At 39.9% G+C, this 18,263-nt stretch overlaps 1 protein-coding gene across 1 annotated transcript; it reads left to right on the forward strand.

The window, feature by feature from the left end:
• Positions 1 to 947: 947 nt before the first annotated feature.
• ALDH7A1 (aldehyde dehydrogenase 7 family member A1) lies at positions 948 to 17,428 on the forward strand. The gene is made up of 18 exons (XM_066568771.1): positions 948 to 1,143; positions 1,245 to 1,298; positions 2,309 to 2,374; positions 3,941 to 4,021; positions 6,314 to 6,437; positions 7,044 to 7,176; positions 7,756 to 7,800; positions 8,134 to 8,211; positions 9,068 to 9,165; positions 10,147 to 10,188; positions 11,786 to 11,880; positions 12,733 to 12,817; positions 13,086 to 13,192; positions 14,482 to 14,598; positions 15,029 to 15,126; positions 15,292 to 15,365; positions 16,106 to 16,181; positions 16,935 to 17,428. Exons 1-18 carry the CDS (start codon positions 964 to 966, stop codon positions 16,987 to 16,989), a joined length of 1,608 nt encoding a protein of 535 aa, XP_066424868.1. The 5' UTR covers positions 948 to 963; the 3' UTR covers positions 16,990 to 17,428.
• The last annotated feature ends 835 nt before the right edge of the window (positions 17,429 to 18,263 follow it).

The following is an 18,263-nucleotide window of genomic DNA, read 5'->3' on the forward strand; positions in this document are numbered from 1 at the left end:
ACAGAAATCACTTCCAGTTTTGCAAGGTGAGTGCATATCAAGTAAGTGTGTTGGTCCTGCATATGGGAAATAAAAATGTTGTAATTTCACAAACTGGCATGTAGATAAAGTGGCTTGCTCAGAAACCAAAGACACTGAGATTTTTAACTGACATTCAAGCATGGTATTGGAGAACAGAAAGAATTGTGCATACTCCCACATACTACTATTGTTGCATAAGGACAGCTACATGTTTTTTCCCTTGTTTTGATGCCCCTTGTTCTTATTTTCTGCAGCAATTAGAAACACCTGACTTGGGGATGCCTCTGCCCCTGCAGCTCTGGAAGGGTATATGGAATCACACAGAATCACAGAATGGATTGTGTTGGAAGGGAGCACAGTGGGTCATCTGGTCCAACCTGACTGTTTAAGTGGGGTCATCCCAGGGTACATGGCTCAGACTTGCATCCAGATGGTTATTGAATATCTCTAGTGAGAGAGACTCCAACTCTCTCTGGGCAATCTGTTCCGGGATTTAGTCACCTGCACAGAAAATTCTTCCTCAGGATCAAGTGGAACTTCTCCATCACCAGTTTCTACCTGTTGACTCTCATCCTGTTGCTTGGCACCACTGACCAGAGCCTGGCTCTGTCCTCTTGCCACCCTCCATTCAGAAACTCATAGACATTGATGAGGTCCCATCTCAGTCGTCTCTTCTTGAAAAGCAGCAGAGTGTGGGTGGATTTCGGACAGCACACGGGCTGAGCTGCGCTGCCAGTGCGGGTCAGGGGGGCTCGCTCGGGCAGGGTCAGCAAGGCCGAGTCAGGGGGGCCGGGTCAGGGGTCCCGGCCAGGCCGGCCAGCGGGGCCGGGGCGGGCCGGGGCGGGGCGGGGCGGGGGGCGCGGGCGCAGCGCCGCCAATGGCCGCGGGCGGGCGGGGCGCGGCCGCCATTGCCCCGTCCCCCCGCGCTGGCGGCCGCCGGCCATGCTGGGGCTTCGCCGCGCTTTCGCTGCGCTGCTGCCGCTGCCGAGGGCAGGGTCGCCGCCGGCCGCCGCCATGTCCACGCTGCTGATCAGCCAGGAGCGCTACGCGTGGCTGCGGGAGCTGGGGCTGCAGGAGGAGAACCCGGGCGTGTACAACGGGCGCTGGGGCGGCCGCGGGCAGGTGCGGGGGGCGCGGGGGTGGGGAGCGGCGGGGCCTCGGGGGTCGCGCCCCGTCCCCTGGGGGAAGGGGCCCTGCCGCTCATCGCTCTCGTCCTGCTCTAGGTGGTGACCACGTACTGCCCCGCCAACAACGAACCCATCGCCAGCGTCCGGCAGGTGAGCGCGGCCGGGGGCAGCACCGGCGCGGCGGGGACGGGCGGGAGCCGCCCGCGGGCCCCGTCACCGGAGCGGGGCGTCCTGGGGCCTTGGTTTGGGCGCTGCCCCTGCCCGCCACCCGGATGGCGAAGGGCACGAGACTCCCGATTCCACCTCAGGGTCCGTGGGATGTTGAGTCCAGGGCGGCCGCTGGTGCTCGTCGCAGCGAGGGCCTACTGCTGGCAATATGCCTGCGGCTTTCCTGGGAAGAAAAACAGTCTGCCTTTTTCTTTTTTTTTCTTTTTTTTTTTTCCTTTTTTTTTTAACTTCTTGTCTCTCCAGCCCTCCGCCTCGCACTCTTGCAAGCGTTGTTGGGAAGAGCAAGGGCTCCTCCCTTCCCTTTTCGTTTGTCCTGAGGGAAGTTGCAGAATAGGGGCAGATTGTGCCTATTTAGTAGGGATGAGAGGCCTGGGAGCAAGTAGTTAGGAGAGCAACGTGACATTCAAGTAGTAAATTTGTGAATGTTTTTACTGTAAGAATAGCACTATTGTAGTAATCTACTCCTTTTGTGTATTAGGACTCAACTAACCCTTGATGTGCCCAGTGATGCTGATGGAGTAGGACATATTTATATATGTGTGTATGTATGTATAGATACAAACATATATAAAACCGTTATTCTATATGGAGCTTCCTCTAACACCTGAATGAAAATTTCTGCTTATGTTTTTTTTCCTTTCTTTTTTTTTTTTTTTCTTTCTTTTGTTTTGTTTTGTTTGTTTTGGTTTTGGGTGGGTTTTTTGGGGGGGGTTTTTTGGTGTTTTTTTTTTTTAATTTAGGCAGCACATGTGCTTTTCATTGACAGTGGCTTCAGATAATTTATAATATTGGATCCAAATTGTGTCAAGTTACAAGCATCCTGTAGTGCAAGTACTCTCTATAAAAATATCTTGAGTTGGATGCAGAAGCTTTTTTGTGGCATTTCTTTTGGGGATTTGATTTTCCTAACTTTGATTTGCTTCTTCATGTAGGGTAATTTGGAGGATTATGAAGAAACAGTAAAGAAGGCTAAAGAGGCATGGAAGGTCTGGGCTGATGTAAGTTAATGGAGATTTCTCTTTTATTACAGATCTCTGGCAGAGACAGGCTATTAAATTGCCCCATAAAGTGAAGGTGTAAAAATGTGTTCATACTGTGTTTGGTGCATTAGCGCAAAATTCTGCAATGGAGACCTCAAGAAACAAACCCAGATAGTTTGTGTGTGATACTATTGAGGTACAAAGATGAGGGCATTGACTTGTGGGATGTGTTTGTTTTGAATACCCTGGCTGATTTACCAAGGCTTGTGCTTGTGTGCTGTTGCCAACAGGTCTGTTGAAGTTCAGAAACCTTGTGGCAAGTAAAATGTCCCTGTGCATGTTTCACTTCCTGTTGCCCCCTCTTCTGGGAGAGAACTGTGGATTATTTGGAGGAGTAACTTGTGTCGATCTTCTTGTTCTCCTGGTGTGGGAAGAACTGCTGGTTATAAGCATGGGGTTTTTTGTTTCACCTGCTGTCTTGGTATTTCACAGAACAGCGGTGTGGTTCAAAAGCATTAGTGTTACGTTGTATATAATAGCTAAGCTATTTTTCCTCAGCAAGCTGTAGTTCCCCATGCAGCCCTACCAGCTGTGTCCAGCCAGCACCCATTCTGTTGATGGCTCTACCAGGCTTGGTTCTTACAGCTACCTGTTGTTTCTTTGGTAGAAGCTGAAACCTGGATTTCAAAAGGTGATGTGCACTCTATGTTTTAGCCAGCAAAACACCTTGTCTGAAGACAAAGTTTAGGATAAACAAAACAACTTCCTCAGGATATGTTAGTGTGGTTTTTTGTTACAATTTGTGAGTATAATGTTGGTAGCTCATAACATGTTCGGCAATAATCTGAAAGCAATCCAACAGATAAAGAATCAACACATCAAATGTTTCTTGAAGGCTTTTCCTCAAAGCTATTTGTTATTAATTTGTGAACTTTGCTGTTTGTAATGAGCTTATTTGAAAGATATTGCCTGTAAAGAGATATGCTTGCATGGTTTATGCATTTTTCCTCAGTCTTGTTTTTATAGAGAATTGCTTGCATATAGTTTGCAAATTGATCTTGGCTATTGATTATTATTTACCATACTGGTACCATACTGGTATATTAAAAAAATATATTAAGAGTTGGTGTATGAGCTTAATGTTTTCATGATTGAGGTTTTTGTGTGTCTTAATTTCTGCTAACAAGGTAAATGTCGTACTAAAAGGAAGTTTGAAAGTGTGTTATTAAGTACACTTCAAGGCTCAGAAACCAGTAAGTGCACTTTTATGAAAAATGCTTATTTCTTGAGGTGCAGCTGATTGGTTGCATTGGGGGTGATGTAGTTGAACAGCAGTAAGAGAATTAATCTGAATGCTTTTGTCAATATTTAGTGAAACTGAAGTTTTGAACAGACAAAATGTTTGTACTGCTATCAGTCTCTGAGGCAGAAAACAGTTTCTTGTAAAGCAGCGCACATGATAAAAATGAACAAGTAACAGCAATCAGTGCTTGCTTAATACAAGGACAGAAAACTAGCAATATATATACAGCAGGAGTTACAGATTTTCAATCTCACATAGATTCTTCTGGGTTTTTTTACTAGATCCCTGCACCTAAACGTGGAGAAATAGTGCGACAGATTGGTGATGCCCTGAGACAAAAAATCAAAGTTCTAGGAAGCTTGGTAAGGTATTTTCAGAAGTAGCCTACATTTTTTGGGGGGTGAGGGTGAGCAGTATGTCAAAACTGGTTTTTTTCAGTAATACTAAGTTTTCTCTGCAATACTAACCTTAGTAATTGTTAAGTAATTGCTGTTAGTGCCATTAGCATGCCTAATTAACTTTTAATTTTAAAAAGAAGAAAAAAAAATCATTATGGCATAGGAATGGCATGAAGCTGTGTCAGCTGAGAGTTTGGTTACTTGTTGAGAAAAGGCTCTTCACCCAGAGGATGTTTGGGCACTGAACAGGCTCCCCAGGGAAGTGGTCACAGCACCAAGCCTGACTGAGCTCAAGAGGCAGTTGGCAATGCTCTCAGCCACATGATGTGATTCCTGGAGAGAGTGCTGGGCCAGGAGCTGGACTTGATCCTTGTGGGTCCCTTTGAGCTCAGGATATTCTGTGATTCTGTGAATTGACAATTTATAATAGGAAAAGAAAGTTTATTATGGGCTTCTCTGGGATGAGTGGTACACCTGCTTTTTTCCCTCCTGTCTATCAGACAGGGCACTTCCTCATACTAAAAGTATCTTGAAAAAACCTTTCTCTAATACACAGCTTTTAACTTTGAGCTCTTTCTGGTGATCTGCAGGATTTTGCCAAGTGACATGTGGAAATATGAGGCTTCAGAAGTTGAGATGGTCTTAATGAGATGATCTTGCAGTGCTGTGCAGGACATGAAGGCTGAAGGACCACTCCTTGAAAACTCTTGCTTTACTCCTTTTCTTGCTAGGGAAGAAAAGGAGTCAAGTGGGGAACTTCCACTTTCTTTTTGCAGGGCTTGCCTGTCTGTGCTGCTGTTCAGAAACAGCTGTCAGTGAATAACTCCGCGTGTAGTCAAGCCCATATTGTTAACCTTCAAAACCTTGTTCTGCTGTTTCCCTTGATGTTGTCTCCTCAGCACAGTTTCTGTTGTGGAATTAGAGTGCTAATATACTTCTGTATTCAAAAACAATAGAGCTTCCCTGATGAGTGTGGAATACAGAAGTTTGTTCTCTATTCTTGACCAAAACTTACGTCTTCTTGCCATATTTCCTTAGTTTTCCCAAACAGATAATATGTGTGTTCAGCTCTGCTAGGATTGGGGATGAATTTCAGGGTGAAAGAAGTGCAGTAGGTATTCAGGTTTTAGGAATTTGCCTGACTTTAGGATATGTAAAAAGGAGCTGTATAGAAACTCATCTTTCTCATACACTGTAGGAAATTTCCAGCCTCACCTTGCCATGCCCTGATGAAGTATCCAGGTGTTTCTACTGCACTTACAGACCCACTGCTGTGTTTCTTAGTAGATATGTCTGATGCTGCTCTGTTTTTGGTCACAGATAAGGACTGTTCCTTCTGTCTTGAGATAACCACAGGCATCAGAGAAATACAGTTAGTCATCTTTATGTTAACTTTCACATGGAGAGAAAAATCCTGTGGAAATCCTTTGAACTTCATTCATCATTTAACAGCCTTTTTAAAGTACAGTCATCACTGTAAAGTGGCAGGTGTTATCTGTATGAAGTCCACATCTAGCTGTCAGAGCATGACCACAAAACTGCATGGAGATAAGTAGGTGATTTTTCAGTTCCCAAATTTTGAGATTTTCTCATTTCTGGATGGCAATATCTTCAAATACCAGATTATTCTTACTGATATATTTCAACGGAGTAAGTCTAACATAATTTTAAGAGAAGGATGTAGTTTAAGGTCAACTTCAGAAAAAAAAAACCAATAAATTGATCCTAAACATCCCAGGTTACTAAAATACTAAGCATGTAAAAGCATTTTCAGCAGTGCCTGCAAATGAAATCTTTCAAATTTGCTTTGAAATATTGTAAAATGAGTAGTTTGCTTATGAAAAATGTAAGTGGCTGTTTTCTTTTGCTGGAGCAGAGTAATCCCTCTTTTTCAACTTGTTCCTTGCCTGGCCCACAATGCAGGCAAGCCTGCTGATGTAAATCCAAGATATTGTTGATAAAAACATATCATTAGTATTGGACCCTCCTATCAGTAGTTTTTTTAAAAATTTTTCTCCATTAATTTCCTTTTCTAATTTCTTCCTGTTGTATTGGGATATGACCCTTGTCCAGTTGTCTAGTGTGTTGTTTCTTTAAGTTCTGAATAACTGGGGAAGAGGTGAATCTCCTAATGAAAAAGTGTGTGTTAACATCTTACTTGATCAGCAGATACACCTGACATTAAGTGGAGACAAAATACATTAGGGATCCAAGGGAATTTTATAAAAAAGTTTGTCTTACTCTGAATTTTTTCAGGTCTCTTTAGAAATGGGAAAGATTTTTGTCGAGGGTGTTGGAGAAGTGCAGGAGTATGTTGACGTCTGTGACTATGCTGTTGGTTTGTCCCGAATGATTGGTGGACCTATTTTGCCTTCAGAAAGTAAGTATGTGTTATTTTTTTGGTTTTGTTTGTGGAGTTTTTTTGTTTGTGTTTGGTGGTTTTTTCTTAAAAGAAATTAAGATATGGAGGTGTTACTTAAATATACGGTCTTGTAGTGCATCAAGATCTCTGTTCTGTGTGTTATTTAGGGAGCTTTAGGAATAGATGTGGTGGGCAGTAGTGCCAGCTATTGAAGTACCTAATGAAGTGACAGATAAGCAAGTCAGTCCATCCATTTTCTCTGTTCTTTGAAGCATTAGATTCTCTTTGGTTTTTTAATTGATGAAAGGTAGTAGAGAAAAGTATGTAAAAAGTTTTGAAGTGTACTTAGAAAGGAGAGACATCCTTGTCAGTTATTGATTACCACAAGTCATCATTATGTTTAAAATAATAAAACTTTGTTGTCAGATCATTAGCTTTTTACACAATCTAGCTAACCTTGATCCAGGTAAGCTGCAGGACACAAATAACACAGCTCTTTGCAAGCTAAGCCTATGGTGGACTGAAGAGTGATGCTAGGTTTCTTGCTTACATATTTTCCCTTTTTAGAAAAACCCCAGACATTAAATGGATGAAAACTGCATTATGTTGTGGCTTTGCTTTCAGGACCTGGCCATGCCCTTATAGAGCAGTGGAATCCTGTTGGGCTGGTGGGAGTCATCACGGCCTTCAACTTCCCCGTGGCAGTTTATGGGTGGAACAGCGCGATTGCAATGATCTGTGGAAATGCTTGCCTCTGGTAAGAGCTAGCTGTCCACCTTGCTAACAGTATTCTTAAATTGGGAAGCTGTTAACTCAGGCATGAAATTGCTATTGAGTGTCAGGTGTTTCTGGATATTTGATTCTATCTAGTGTAGGCGTAAATCGTTTTTAGTCAGAGCTTTTTTTAATTTTGTGGTAACCTCTTTTTTGAGGTACTATGGTGCAGATCCATCCAGGACTTAGCCAAATGGCCTATGAATGAAGAACCCAGGGTGAGGTCTTGCAGCAGTGGCAGTTAATATATTCCAAGTTGGTACAGCTAAGATTAAAAATCTAAATAAGTAGCTTTACTTTCTCTCCTATCTCCTAGTTTGCTTTCATCTACCTCCTTCATTCTGAAGTCTGGCCTAGCCATTGTCTACATGGATTTCAGTAGAAGTTCTGAATGCTCAGCTGCAGAAGGAAATGCTTGAGTTCCTGTCTTAATTTGTACCTGAAAACCAGCCTAATCAAAGAGTGCTGTAGATCAGAGACCCTAAAAATTGCTCATTTTAATTATTTCTTATTCTTAAAGAATTAAATAAGAAGATAATGTAAATTTTTTTTCCCTTTCTAGGAAGGGTGCTCCTACAACATCCCTTGTTAGTGTTGCTGTTACAAAGTGAGTTCTGGTTTCTTTGATCTTCATCTCAATAAAAAGGAGAACTTCTCCAAAGAATAAATTTCATAGCGATACTTCCTTTAGGTTTATTGTTACTTTATATCAACATTTTGAATACTTACTGTGCATTACACATAACATTTATTTTAAAATGCTAAATAAAAGTAGGTCCCTTAAAATAGGTAATTACTAAGTCTTGTAGATCTAATATTAACTCCTGAGAACAATTACCCCAAACCACTACTACCCCAAAAACCCCCAGACAGTTCTAATGGTTCATTCCCCATTTGCACTTGTCAGAAATCTCTAACATTTTTACATCTTTGATTCCAGGATAATTGCAAAAGTCTTGGAGGATAACAAGTTGCCTGGAGCAATCTGCTCTCTGGTTTGTGGTGGAGCAGACATTGGGTAGGTAATATTTCTTGTGTTTTGTGAACGTTTATAAATGGAAAAAAATATTCTTTTGAGGTATTTGTGAAGTTATTCTAGTCTCTAGGAATACACATGTTGCCATGATTTTTATCAGCTGGTCTGAAACTCTGGCTCAAGTCCTGCATTAAATATAATACATATGTCTACTTGCTGTTGTGAGATCAGCTGCAAACAAAGAACTTGTCAGATATTTAATGAAGAGGCATGACTAAGTTTATATTCCACTTCTGCATATGCTTACACCCAAAGAGTACAGCTAATATTAGGTTCCCTTACCATGTTCTTGAGAGTTTTCAATGTATAGTGCCTTTTAGATTAGTTGTGGAGGAGAATAATTCCCCTTTTCCATGTTTGTGAAGAACTCTGCACTTGCTCATAGATGTGTATCTGTGCTTGGAAGCTGTACAATCGGAATCACTTTGCTTGATTTTTACTATGAGGAAATCCCCAGTACAAATGTATATTCAGATATATCTTTTGAGTATTTTAAGAGAAGGCAAAGCATATGGCAAACATTAAAAAAGTCATAGATTTGCATGTTTTCTTGTGGATCATAACAATTGGAACTAATCTCACAATATACTTTAGACTGAATGTCAGTGTTACTACAGGTGATGCTTTTTTGGCCTGAAAAGGTGGATGGAAACAGCCTTGTTCCTTTTTTTCTGGCTAAGGGGAAGCTTTCCTGCCATTAGCTCAGTTGCCTGATGTTTCAAAGAAACTCTAGCTTTAAAGCTCTCCCTGGTTGAAGCTGATGTATGTGGAAGGTGCAAGCTGCTTTTCTGTCTGCATTTCTTTTGTTGAACACAGTGCTTTGTGTCCCATTGTGTAGGACAGCAATGGCTAGAGATGAGAGAATGGACCTCTTGTCCTTCACTGGCAGCACAAAAGTGGGCAAACAAGTAGCACTTATGGTTCAGGAGAGATTTGGTGAGTGTGTGGGTTCTTCTCTATTTATTTCCATGTTTGGTGAAGGCAGCAGTGCCCCATAAGATTTTAAAATAACAGTAACACAGTTTTCAGCTGTGTTACCTTTTTTTTTTTGTCTTGGATAAATGGGAGTTTCAAACTGCTCATAGATACATACGGCATTTTCAGTTAGTTCTGTTACAATTCAGTTTTTTTTTCCAGTTTATCTGCAAATCCATAGTCTTACAATTAGTGTGAGGAGAGGTGTAGTGGTGTCCATTAGTGTTTAGTTGTATGGGGATTCTTAGGGTGAACAACCAGGGCTGATGGTCTTTTGCCAATGTGAATAGAATACATGAATACAGTCCCCCTCACCTTTTACTCCTGATAAATATAATGATGATTTTGGAGGTGCTGTTTTTGTTGCAGATATTTAAAAGTGTACAGGCAAGAATCTCAGCTGCTAGATTCTTACTTCTTAGTTTATGAGCAGCACCTTGCAAACATATTTTTTTGTTTTATACATATGAAGTTCATGCAAGTGTAAAAAAGCCCCCCAGAAACCAGAACAGATAGCAAATATTCACTCAGATGCAGGTTGTGATTTTTAGTCTCAGATTGTAGATAAACAGAAATAAATGAGCTTAGTTAAATTTTGTGTGCATTTTGATCTTTGTAGGACCTTATTCTTTATCTATGTCATACTATTTATGCTGCAACTTTTTCCTGTTTCAATTTTTTTCTTTCCAGTGCTATTTTTTTGCCTGTCTTTTTAAACTTCATTTTGTCATAGCTGCTGTGCACGTATCTTCATGACATGTGATAGATGTAGTATTTGGTGTAATTTTCTGCTTTGGCTAGACTGTGATCTCTAAAATGTTTTGTTTATCCTTAAAAATATGTTTCATGAAGCTTAGCTCTAGTTAGAGGTAGTCTCATTGACTGAGGTACAATGAATACATGTGGCCATGGTATAACTTATTTTTTTGTGTTTTTCATTAGGTCGAAGCCTGCTGGAATTGGGAGGAAACAATGCCATTATTGGTAATATGCTGTAGAAATTTAGTCCCATAGATGATATTTGGAAACTAGTATTCATAGCAAATATTCATAGCTAATTGTCACTTTTTTTTTGTTTATTTGTTTCCCCCCCAGCCCTGGGCTTTTAAAAGTACATCTAGTTTGTGTAGAATAATAGAATGTTGTGGGATTTTTCTGTCTTTGGTATTGTGGAGGGAGCAGTGTTTTGAGACAAAAAGTAAGATTCCAAGGTCTCTTAAGTAATCAGTGTTGAAGAGGAGAATGAGAGAAGCAGTAAGCTTCAATAATGGGTTGTGGACAATGTTAAACTAAGTAAGTTTGATTATAGGATAGTTTTAGTTGTAGAATCATTAAGGGAAAGACCTTTAAGATTGACTTTAGCTCTTAACCCAGCAACAGCATATTCATCACTAAACCATGTCGCCATGTGCCTCATACCTTCTGGATGCTTCCATCCATAATAACTCCACCATTTTCCTGGGAAATGCCTGTCTGCACTTTATATATAATCTTGTGAACACTACACTTTTAGCATTTTAGAGTATAAGTATATATATATATATATAAAGTATAAGGTCCTCATGATACTTGAAAGAAAAGCATAAAGGTATTTATTTCAGTAGCACATTTTTCAGGTTTAAGTACCTTAGGGTATGATCCAGTTCCTAGAAAAACAACAAATACTACAAGGCTGAACAACATTGCAGAAAGAATATATAAGCTCAATAAATACCTAAATTGCTGTCCTGTTGTGCTGTTGCCTTTTGATTCACCTTTCTAATATTCTGGACAAATGTGCTTATTTACATATATATAGTCTTTTGAAGTACAAACATGATGCTACATCATCTACTCTTTTGAAAATCACATTTGAGCAGGTCCTTTTTTTCTATGCTGCTTTGTAGCCAGCAGTATAAACTTGTTTTATGCTTGAAAATTGTTTATTTTTTAATGTTAAAGTCCTGGTTTTTTGGGAATTGACTTTGAATGATCACATAATCATTGTTTGGCTGGACTTCATCCCAAACTTCATAAAGGTTTTGGATGCTTAAGAGACTTTTTTTGGGACCGGTTAAGCCAAGTGATATTTTGGGGATTGTTTGAGCTTTATAAAGCATCTCAATGTCTTCTAGCCAGATGTATTTGTTCAGCTCATTGTACATTTTATATTACTGTACACCTGTGTGTTGTAGCTGTGCTTTTTGCAAGGCCATGTGGATACACTTTATGATTGTTACTTTATGCTGATAAACTTCTCAGTGAGGGACAGATTGGAGAAATGGCAAGAAATTGCTTGTGGTTTCCTGAATTAAAGGAAGCTAGAATTATTTGCAAGCTTTATTGCAAAAGGCTCCCTTCAGTAGTTCAAACCTATAGTTATGTCCAATTGCATGTGACTAATTCCAGCTACAGAGAAATAGTAGGAGTTTCAAGGTGTTTCTTTGTATCTTACCATGTGCTGTGCAACTGTTCCAACTACTGCAACTATTCCTAAAGATTCTTGACCAACCCGTCAGTTTCTAATATTGTTTAGCATCTTAAGTCTTGTGAACTGCCTGTTTACTCCAGTAACATGCTCATATTTTAATTTTTTTTAAAGTGTTTGAAGACGCAGATCTGAACCTAGTCATTCCATCTGCTCTATTTGCTGCTGTGGGAACAGCAGGTCAGAGGTGCACAACTGCTAGAAGGCTGGTGAGTAAATGTGTATTGTCTGGTTTGGGTAGCTCTGAATTTGAACTTAATTCCAGATTGGCTCAGAAAATGACTAACAACTCCTAATATTGTGAAGAGCAACAAATAATATTTGAAACATGTTTTTATTTTTTCAAAAAAAGTATGTGAGGAAAATAAGAACATAGTTTTATTCCAGTGTAATTCTAGCTCTAAACATTTTCTTTGTATGTATTTCTAAATGTGTTTTAAGTCAGGAAAATAGTACTTGGCAAAGTTCTGTATTTCTGTTTTCATTGCCAGAGCTTTGCTTGTGACTGCTACAAATTTTGGTTCAGTGTTTATATTGCAGCAAAGCAAGGGGGTGTGTGTTACCTACTTTGTTATTAATTCTTAGCCAATCGTTTTCAACAAATTCAACAGTGTTATAGTGTCATTGTCTGTCTTGTCACTGTTGGGTTGATTCAGTAAATATTAGGTAAAATGGATGGGGGTAAATTGATTCAGGTGTATTGGATGGGCAGTGATTCCTCAAACTGGAGCAATAAAATTTCTGGAATGTTTGTTCTAGAATACTAAACTGAAATGTTTACAGTGCACATTGATAGTACTGATCTGAGATGGGGTAAAATTAAAACAGATTTTTGTTTCTTGGCTTGTTTTAAATTTTTATGATGAAGGTTTTATATCTTCATTTTCTGGTGTTAGTGCTGTTTCAGAGGCCTTGGCCTCTGTCTCTTTTTAATTTTTGGATTTGCTGAATATGAACAACAGTATTTCCATTCTTTCATTCAGCCCCCTTCAAAGGGCAGTAGTACTTCAGGAGTAGTTACATAGGCTGCGCTATCTTACAACTTTCTTACCGTGTTTTAGTTTCTCCATGAAAGCATCCATGATGAGGTGGTGGCAAAGCTTGCCAAGGCTTATGCCCAGGTCCGCATCGGTGATCCATGGGATTGTAAGTAGCTATTTCCATCTCATGGGTTTAGGAAACAAGTTGCTGTTGGTTTCTTTCTGTTTAAATTCTGAAGTGATTATAGATCCAAATTATCTAAGTTTAGCAATTTACCAGGGGGTGGAAATAGCTGGTTTCATTTAGAATACAGACTCAGAAAGGAAGATGAAGAGTCTGGCTAATACTGCTCATCCTGGACAGATTAAACAGTTAATTCTAAGATAAGAATATTTGCAAACATACACAGTCTTGATTCTAAATCTTTTTTCAGCTGACACTCTGTATGGGCCTCTTCATACCAAAGAAGCAGTGAAAATGTTCCTTGATGCTGTAGAACAAGCAAAACAACAAGGTGGCTCTGTGGTCTGTGGTGGAAAGGTGATTTAACTTTTTTTTTCCCTGCTACAGGTTGTGCTCTAGGAAAAAAAATACAGTAACATGATAGCTTAGGCTAAACTTGCACTTCTGCTTGTCCTGTCAGCCACTACAGGATGTTTGGTTAGTCAGATTGAGAATTGTTTGAATTGGAATCCTGTCTTCAGGGTAAAGGCAATTCTACTTGGAAGCTACTCTTACACCACTCCCCAGATGCAAGTGTATTAAATATTAGGCCCCGAATGTTTTGGGGTGTGTCCTGCCTGGCTTCGTCTGGCCTCGCTGCTAGACCAAAGGCGGCAGCTGTGGTGTTTTTACCCCAGAGATGCCTTTGGCTGGCTGGGTGCTGCAGCTGGGCGCTCAGAACAAATCCAGGCAAAGTAGGAACTCAGTTTACCTCTGGTGGAAAAGGTTCAGGCGACGGTGAAGAGAAAAGGAGCGGGTTCTGCCGTGGAGCTTAAATCCAGAGTTTTATTGTAGCATGGTAGACTTTTGAATGTGGTAACAGCTCTCAGACAGACAGACAGACACCCGGCCGCAAGGTCTCTGTGTCCTTTTAAGCCCTGGGGACAGGGGGAGGGAAGGGACAGGTGAGGGCCAACCAGGTGTGAGGAGGGGAGGGGGCAAGGGATGTGGATGCTAGGACAAACCAATGAGCCCAGGCCTGGGGGGCATCTGCCAATCACACGACGCCTTGCTGGAAGGTGAAGATTAATGGACAGCTCCCAGGCAGGAGGGCAAAGGGGGAGGGGGAAAGGTTGGTGTACCTGAGGGGGATGGGATAGGTGAGACAGGAAACCACACTGCAACACAAGTGATAGTGAAAATAAAAAAAACCCAACATAAACGGTGAATGTCAAACATGTAAAAAAGGAAAATTGCAGTTCTGTCCCTCACAATATCTAGCTTGAGGAAATACTGGAGATACAAGACAACCACTTGTACATCTTAATCATATAGGATGTTTAGTTCTCACTGACTTATTGTTCTGGGGCTTCTTGTCTTTCATTTGCAACCTCTATATACTTTAAAATTCTAAGTAGCTTACAAGTAGGAGAAAGGAAGTTTCAGCTGCTAGACATTACAACTTGATTATATCTTTAGAGGACATAAGTTGTGCTTATATATTTTAAATACTTAAATAAGTAAAATTTAAGTTATTCATCCTATCTGGCCTTCTGTTTCTGATTTCTCAACTGTAGTGGTCAGACTGTGTAAGATTCCTTTTCTACACTAATACTAAGCTGGATGCTGATTGGAACTTACTTGGTTATTTTTTATTTATTTTGAAGGTTATAAATCGCCCTGGGAACTATGTTGAACCAACCATTGTGACTGGCCTTCCTCATAACGCGCCCATTGTCCACACTGAGACGTTTGCCCCCATATTGTATGTGCTGAAATTTAAGGTAAAATAACAGTGGTGAAACAAGTGTCAAGGATGGTAACAGTAGAGTGACAAGAGAGCAATCAGACATGTGTCACATCTATACAGTTGTCCCAGCACTTCAAGAAGTGGTGGCTCTTGTTCTACACTGTGAAATAGCCACTGTTCAACTCAGTGTGTAGCTCTATTTCTGTGAAGAGTGCTGGAGTTACGACAAGATACAGGAACAGATTGCTGTTGCTAGTGTTCATGGTCGATACTGTTCACATCTGTTCAAAAGCAGACTGTGTTCTGTGGAGGTATTGCTGACGTGGCACATATGTATTTGCCCAGTGCCCTTCTGTACGTTTGCATTATGGCTGTGGTTTGTTGAGTTTTTTCTCACAGAGCTTCTTTGTAACTGCTTTGCTTTGGATAGTCATGGCTTAACCATTGACACATGCTTCTTCTAGGAGGAAGAGGAGGTTTTTGCCTGGAATAATGAAGTAAAACAAGGTCTTTCCAGCAGTATCTTTACCAAGGATTTGGGAAGGATTTTCCGCTGGCTAGGGTATAATTTAAATTATTATTTTACTTTCCTGAGGTACATAAGATTAGTCTTTCATGTCTTTTGTAAACCTCTGCATAATGTTAGTTGAGCATTTTACAGCCCTCATTTTAGGGAGGTAACCTTTCCTGATCCTAAGGAGGAATTGTACCTTATCTTTGTTTGTAGGCCAAAGGGATCTGACTGTGGCATTGTGAATGTTAACATCCCAACCAGTGGAGCTGAGATTGGAGGTGCTTTTGGTATGTTACTTGTGCTTTGTCAAGGTTCTAATCAGTGAATTTAAATGACTAAATGTGATGATATCAAAGTTAATTTTGAATCATACTGCTTTAGCAGAAAACAGATATTGACAGTTAGATTTAAACTTTTTAAAATAGCTGTATTAGGTTTTTAAAAATTCCATGTGTTATTTCGTTCTCCTCCTCTCCATCAAAGGAATGTTACTCAGATATATATTCTGGAGGTATTTAAAGATATGGCCAGGTGGAAAACTATATAAAAGTTTTAATTAAAACAATCTTGGGCAATTCTGTGTCTATTGGTAAGTTTATATAAGATGTATGGCATGTAGCATTATTGTCAGAAAATCCTATAATAAAAAATTTTGCCTTTTTTTCCCTTTTTTTATATACTTAGGGAACTAAGAGGGTGGAAGAAGCATTAACCTTACCATTTAAGCAGTACAAGAACCAGCACATTCTTGTACTCTTGTCTTGTGTTAAGACAAATGTTTTTAAAACGAGGTCCTCTAGTGCCACCATGAAGGGATTTTGAACTCCAGGGAGATATTTTTTTTACGTCAAGCATGAGGAGAGAGCTAGCTGTGTGTGTTGTGTGGGATGGTAATTTAATTCAGATATAGGACAAGGAAAAGGAATCGTTTTTCCCATGTACTTTTATAAAAATGTCTTACCTCGTGGAATTAGTCCAGATTGCCATATCCAAAAATAGGTTTTAATTTAAAATGTTTTTGCTACAGGTGGTGAAAAGCACACTGGTGGGGGAAGAGAATCTGGAAGTGATTCATGGAAACTTTATATGAGACGGTCTACTTGGTAAGACAGACAAATAAATTTAAATTACAGATTAACTTCCCCAAGTTCAAAACATATAAATCTTTGGCTACAAGGCTACTGTCTTTACTGAATGTGAGATAACCATCTATAAGTGTAATTGCTTTTTCTTCACATTCATAGCTAAAGAGCATTGGAAGGGTTTTTATAAAGACATTTTTTTTAACTTTTCAAAGGAAAAAAATAAGGTGGTTTTGGGATTCCCCCCACCATTGGTTGATTTTAAATTCATCTGAAAAATGCTTGAAACTTCTCAGGAAATACACTGAGTTGCAGCCACAGTGAGGGGCCACCACTATTGCCTCTGGTAGGTGATTCAGCTATATATTGGTTATCTATCCACAAATCTCCTGACAGCCAATAGTGGATGAGCATTAGTGTTCTCTGCTGACTTCCATAGCCCTTACCTGTGCTATCTTTTTTTTTTTCCATGCAAAGACTTATGAACATGAGAAATCCCACCTTGATTTTTCTATCTGGATGTTCTCCTAGTAAGGGATTAAATACATAAAGAGAAGTAAGATCCTCCATAAAGGAAGAGAAAATGGCAAATGTTGTCTTTTCCTGTACATGGTTACTATATTGAAAACTGGAGTAAAGTTAGTTCATAATTTTAAGTAGGCAAACTGCTTTAGAGAAGTCTTGTTTAGATATAACAGCTTATACATAAGAAGTGTACTGCACAGTCTGTCTCAGTGATTAAGTCTGGTCTCTAAATTGTTGTTTCTCTTTCAGTACAATCAACTACAGCAAAGATTTGCCCTTGGCTCAAGGAATCAAGTTTCAGTAACAACCTTATGAGTGGCTGTGCTATGAACCATCCTAGAATTTCTGAATCAAGCAGCTCCTAAGCATCATGGGGATAAAAATTAATTATATGAAACCAATTCTGTCAGAAAATCAGCTACTCTTAAATTGCTTCACTTTCTATGAATGTATTTACTAATTAGTCTTCAGATCAGAAGTCTGTGGTCTTTGGGAGGAAGGGAGGGTGACTGAAACTAACCACCTTGGGTCCAGGTGGCCTGGTTAACCTGTTGCCTTAACACTGTATTTCAGTACTAACACTGCCTCTATCCCCTCCACACCTTTTGCTCATATTTCCAGCTACGGCATCTGTGTTTCAAGCTGTGTGCCAAGTTTCTTGCAGTACCAGTTACTGGGGGATATTTGGGAACCAGTACAGGGCTATTTTTCAATGAATAAATAAAGGTACATTTTGTGAAATATCTTGGGCTTCTCATTTGTTTTACTCGCTGGTTTTGAGCAGGAATATTCAGAGGACTATCCATTTTCACACACTGAGTTGCTAGCTGGGAAAAGAATCTTTGGGCTAAAAGTTCTGCTTTAGTTTTCCTGCCTCTCCAGAAAGGAGACTTTCAGGATACGTTTGGGAGATAGAGGTCTACTGTAGTGTCTTGGAATCTCATTTAACACTTGAAGGGGTTACAGCCAATTCAGGTTGTCCATATCAGGTTGTGATACCCTACAAGCAGACTGGCTGGAGATGAGACCTGGAGATGCAGTCAGAGGAAATACTTTTGTAGGGAAAGACATATTGTTTACTTGTGTTTCACCTCAAATGAGAGCTTCTTTTGGCCACTGGAGACCACAGGCAACAACAGCTCATTTAGGAACCTTGCTCAGGACTCAGGATGAGAAAAGACACAGTGCTATTAGACTCTAAATCTATTGGAGATTTTAGATTTCCACAGAGGAATTTCTGAGGATCTTAATGTATTGTTTCTGGGGATTTCTTTTCTTCTCAATGTTATATACCAAATTTCCACTATCTCTGAATGTGACAGAACTGTTTATTATGGGCTCAGATTCTAGGAATCTGATTTGACAATTGATTTATTTTGATGTTATTTTGATGGCAATGCCATTCAAACTGGATTGAAAGTCCACCATACCACAATGCTAGTTGGTCTCCTTTCAGCTTTGTGTTCAATTTTAAAATGCATAGTGTTTAGAATTTATACAAGGTATTTTGGTGTTCTGTAAATCAGACATTAGGCAGCCAAAGCTTTTTTTCTTATGGAATCTCTTACTACCAGGAGT

The sequence above is a fragment of the Molothrus aeneus genome, chromosome Z (genome assembly GCF_037042795.1).
Source record: "Molothrus aeneus isolate 106 chromosome Z, BPBGC_Maene_1.0, whole genome shotgun sequence".
Lineage (NCBI taxonomy): Eukaryota > Metazoa > Chordata > Aves > Passeriformes > Icteridae > Molothrus > Molothrus aeneus.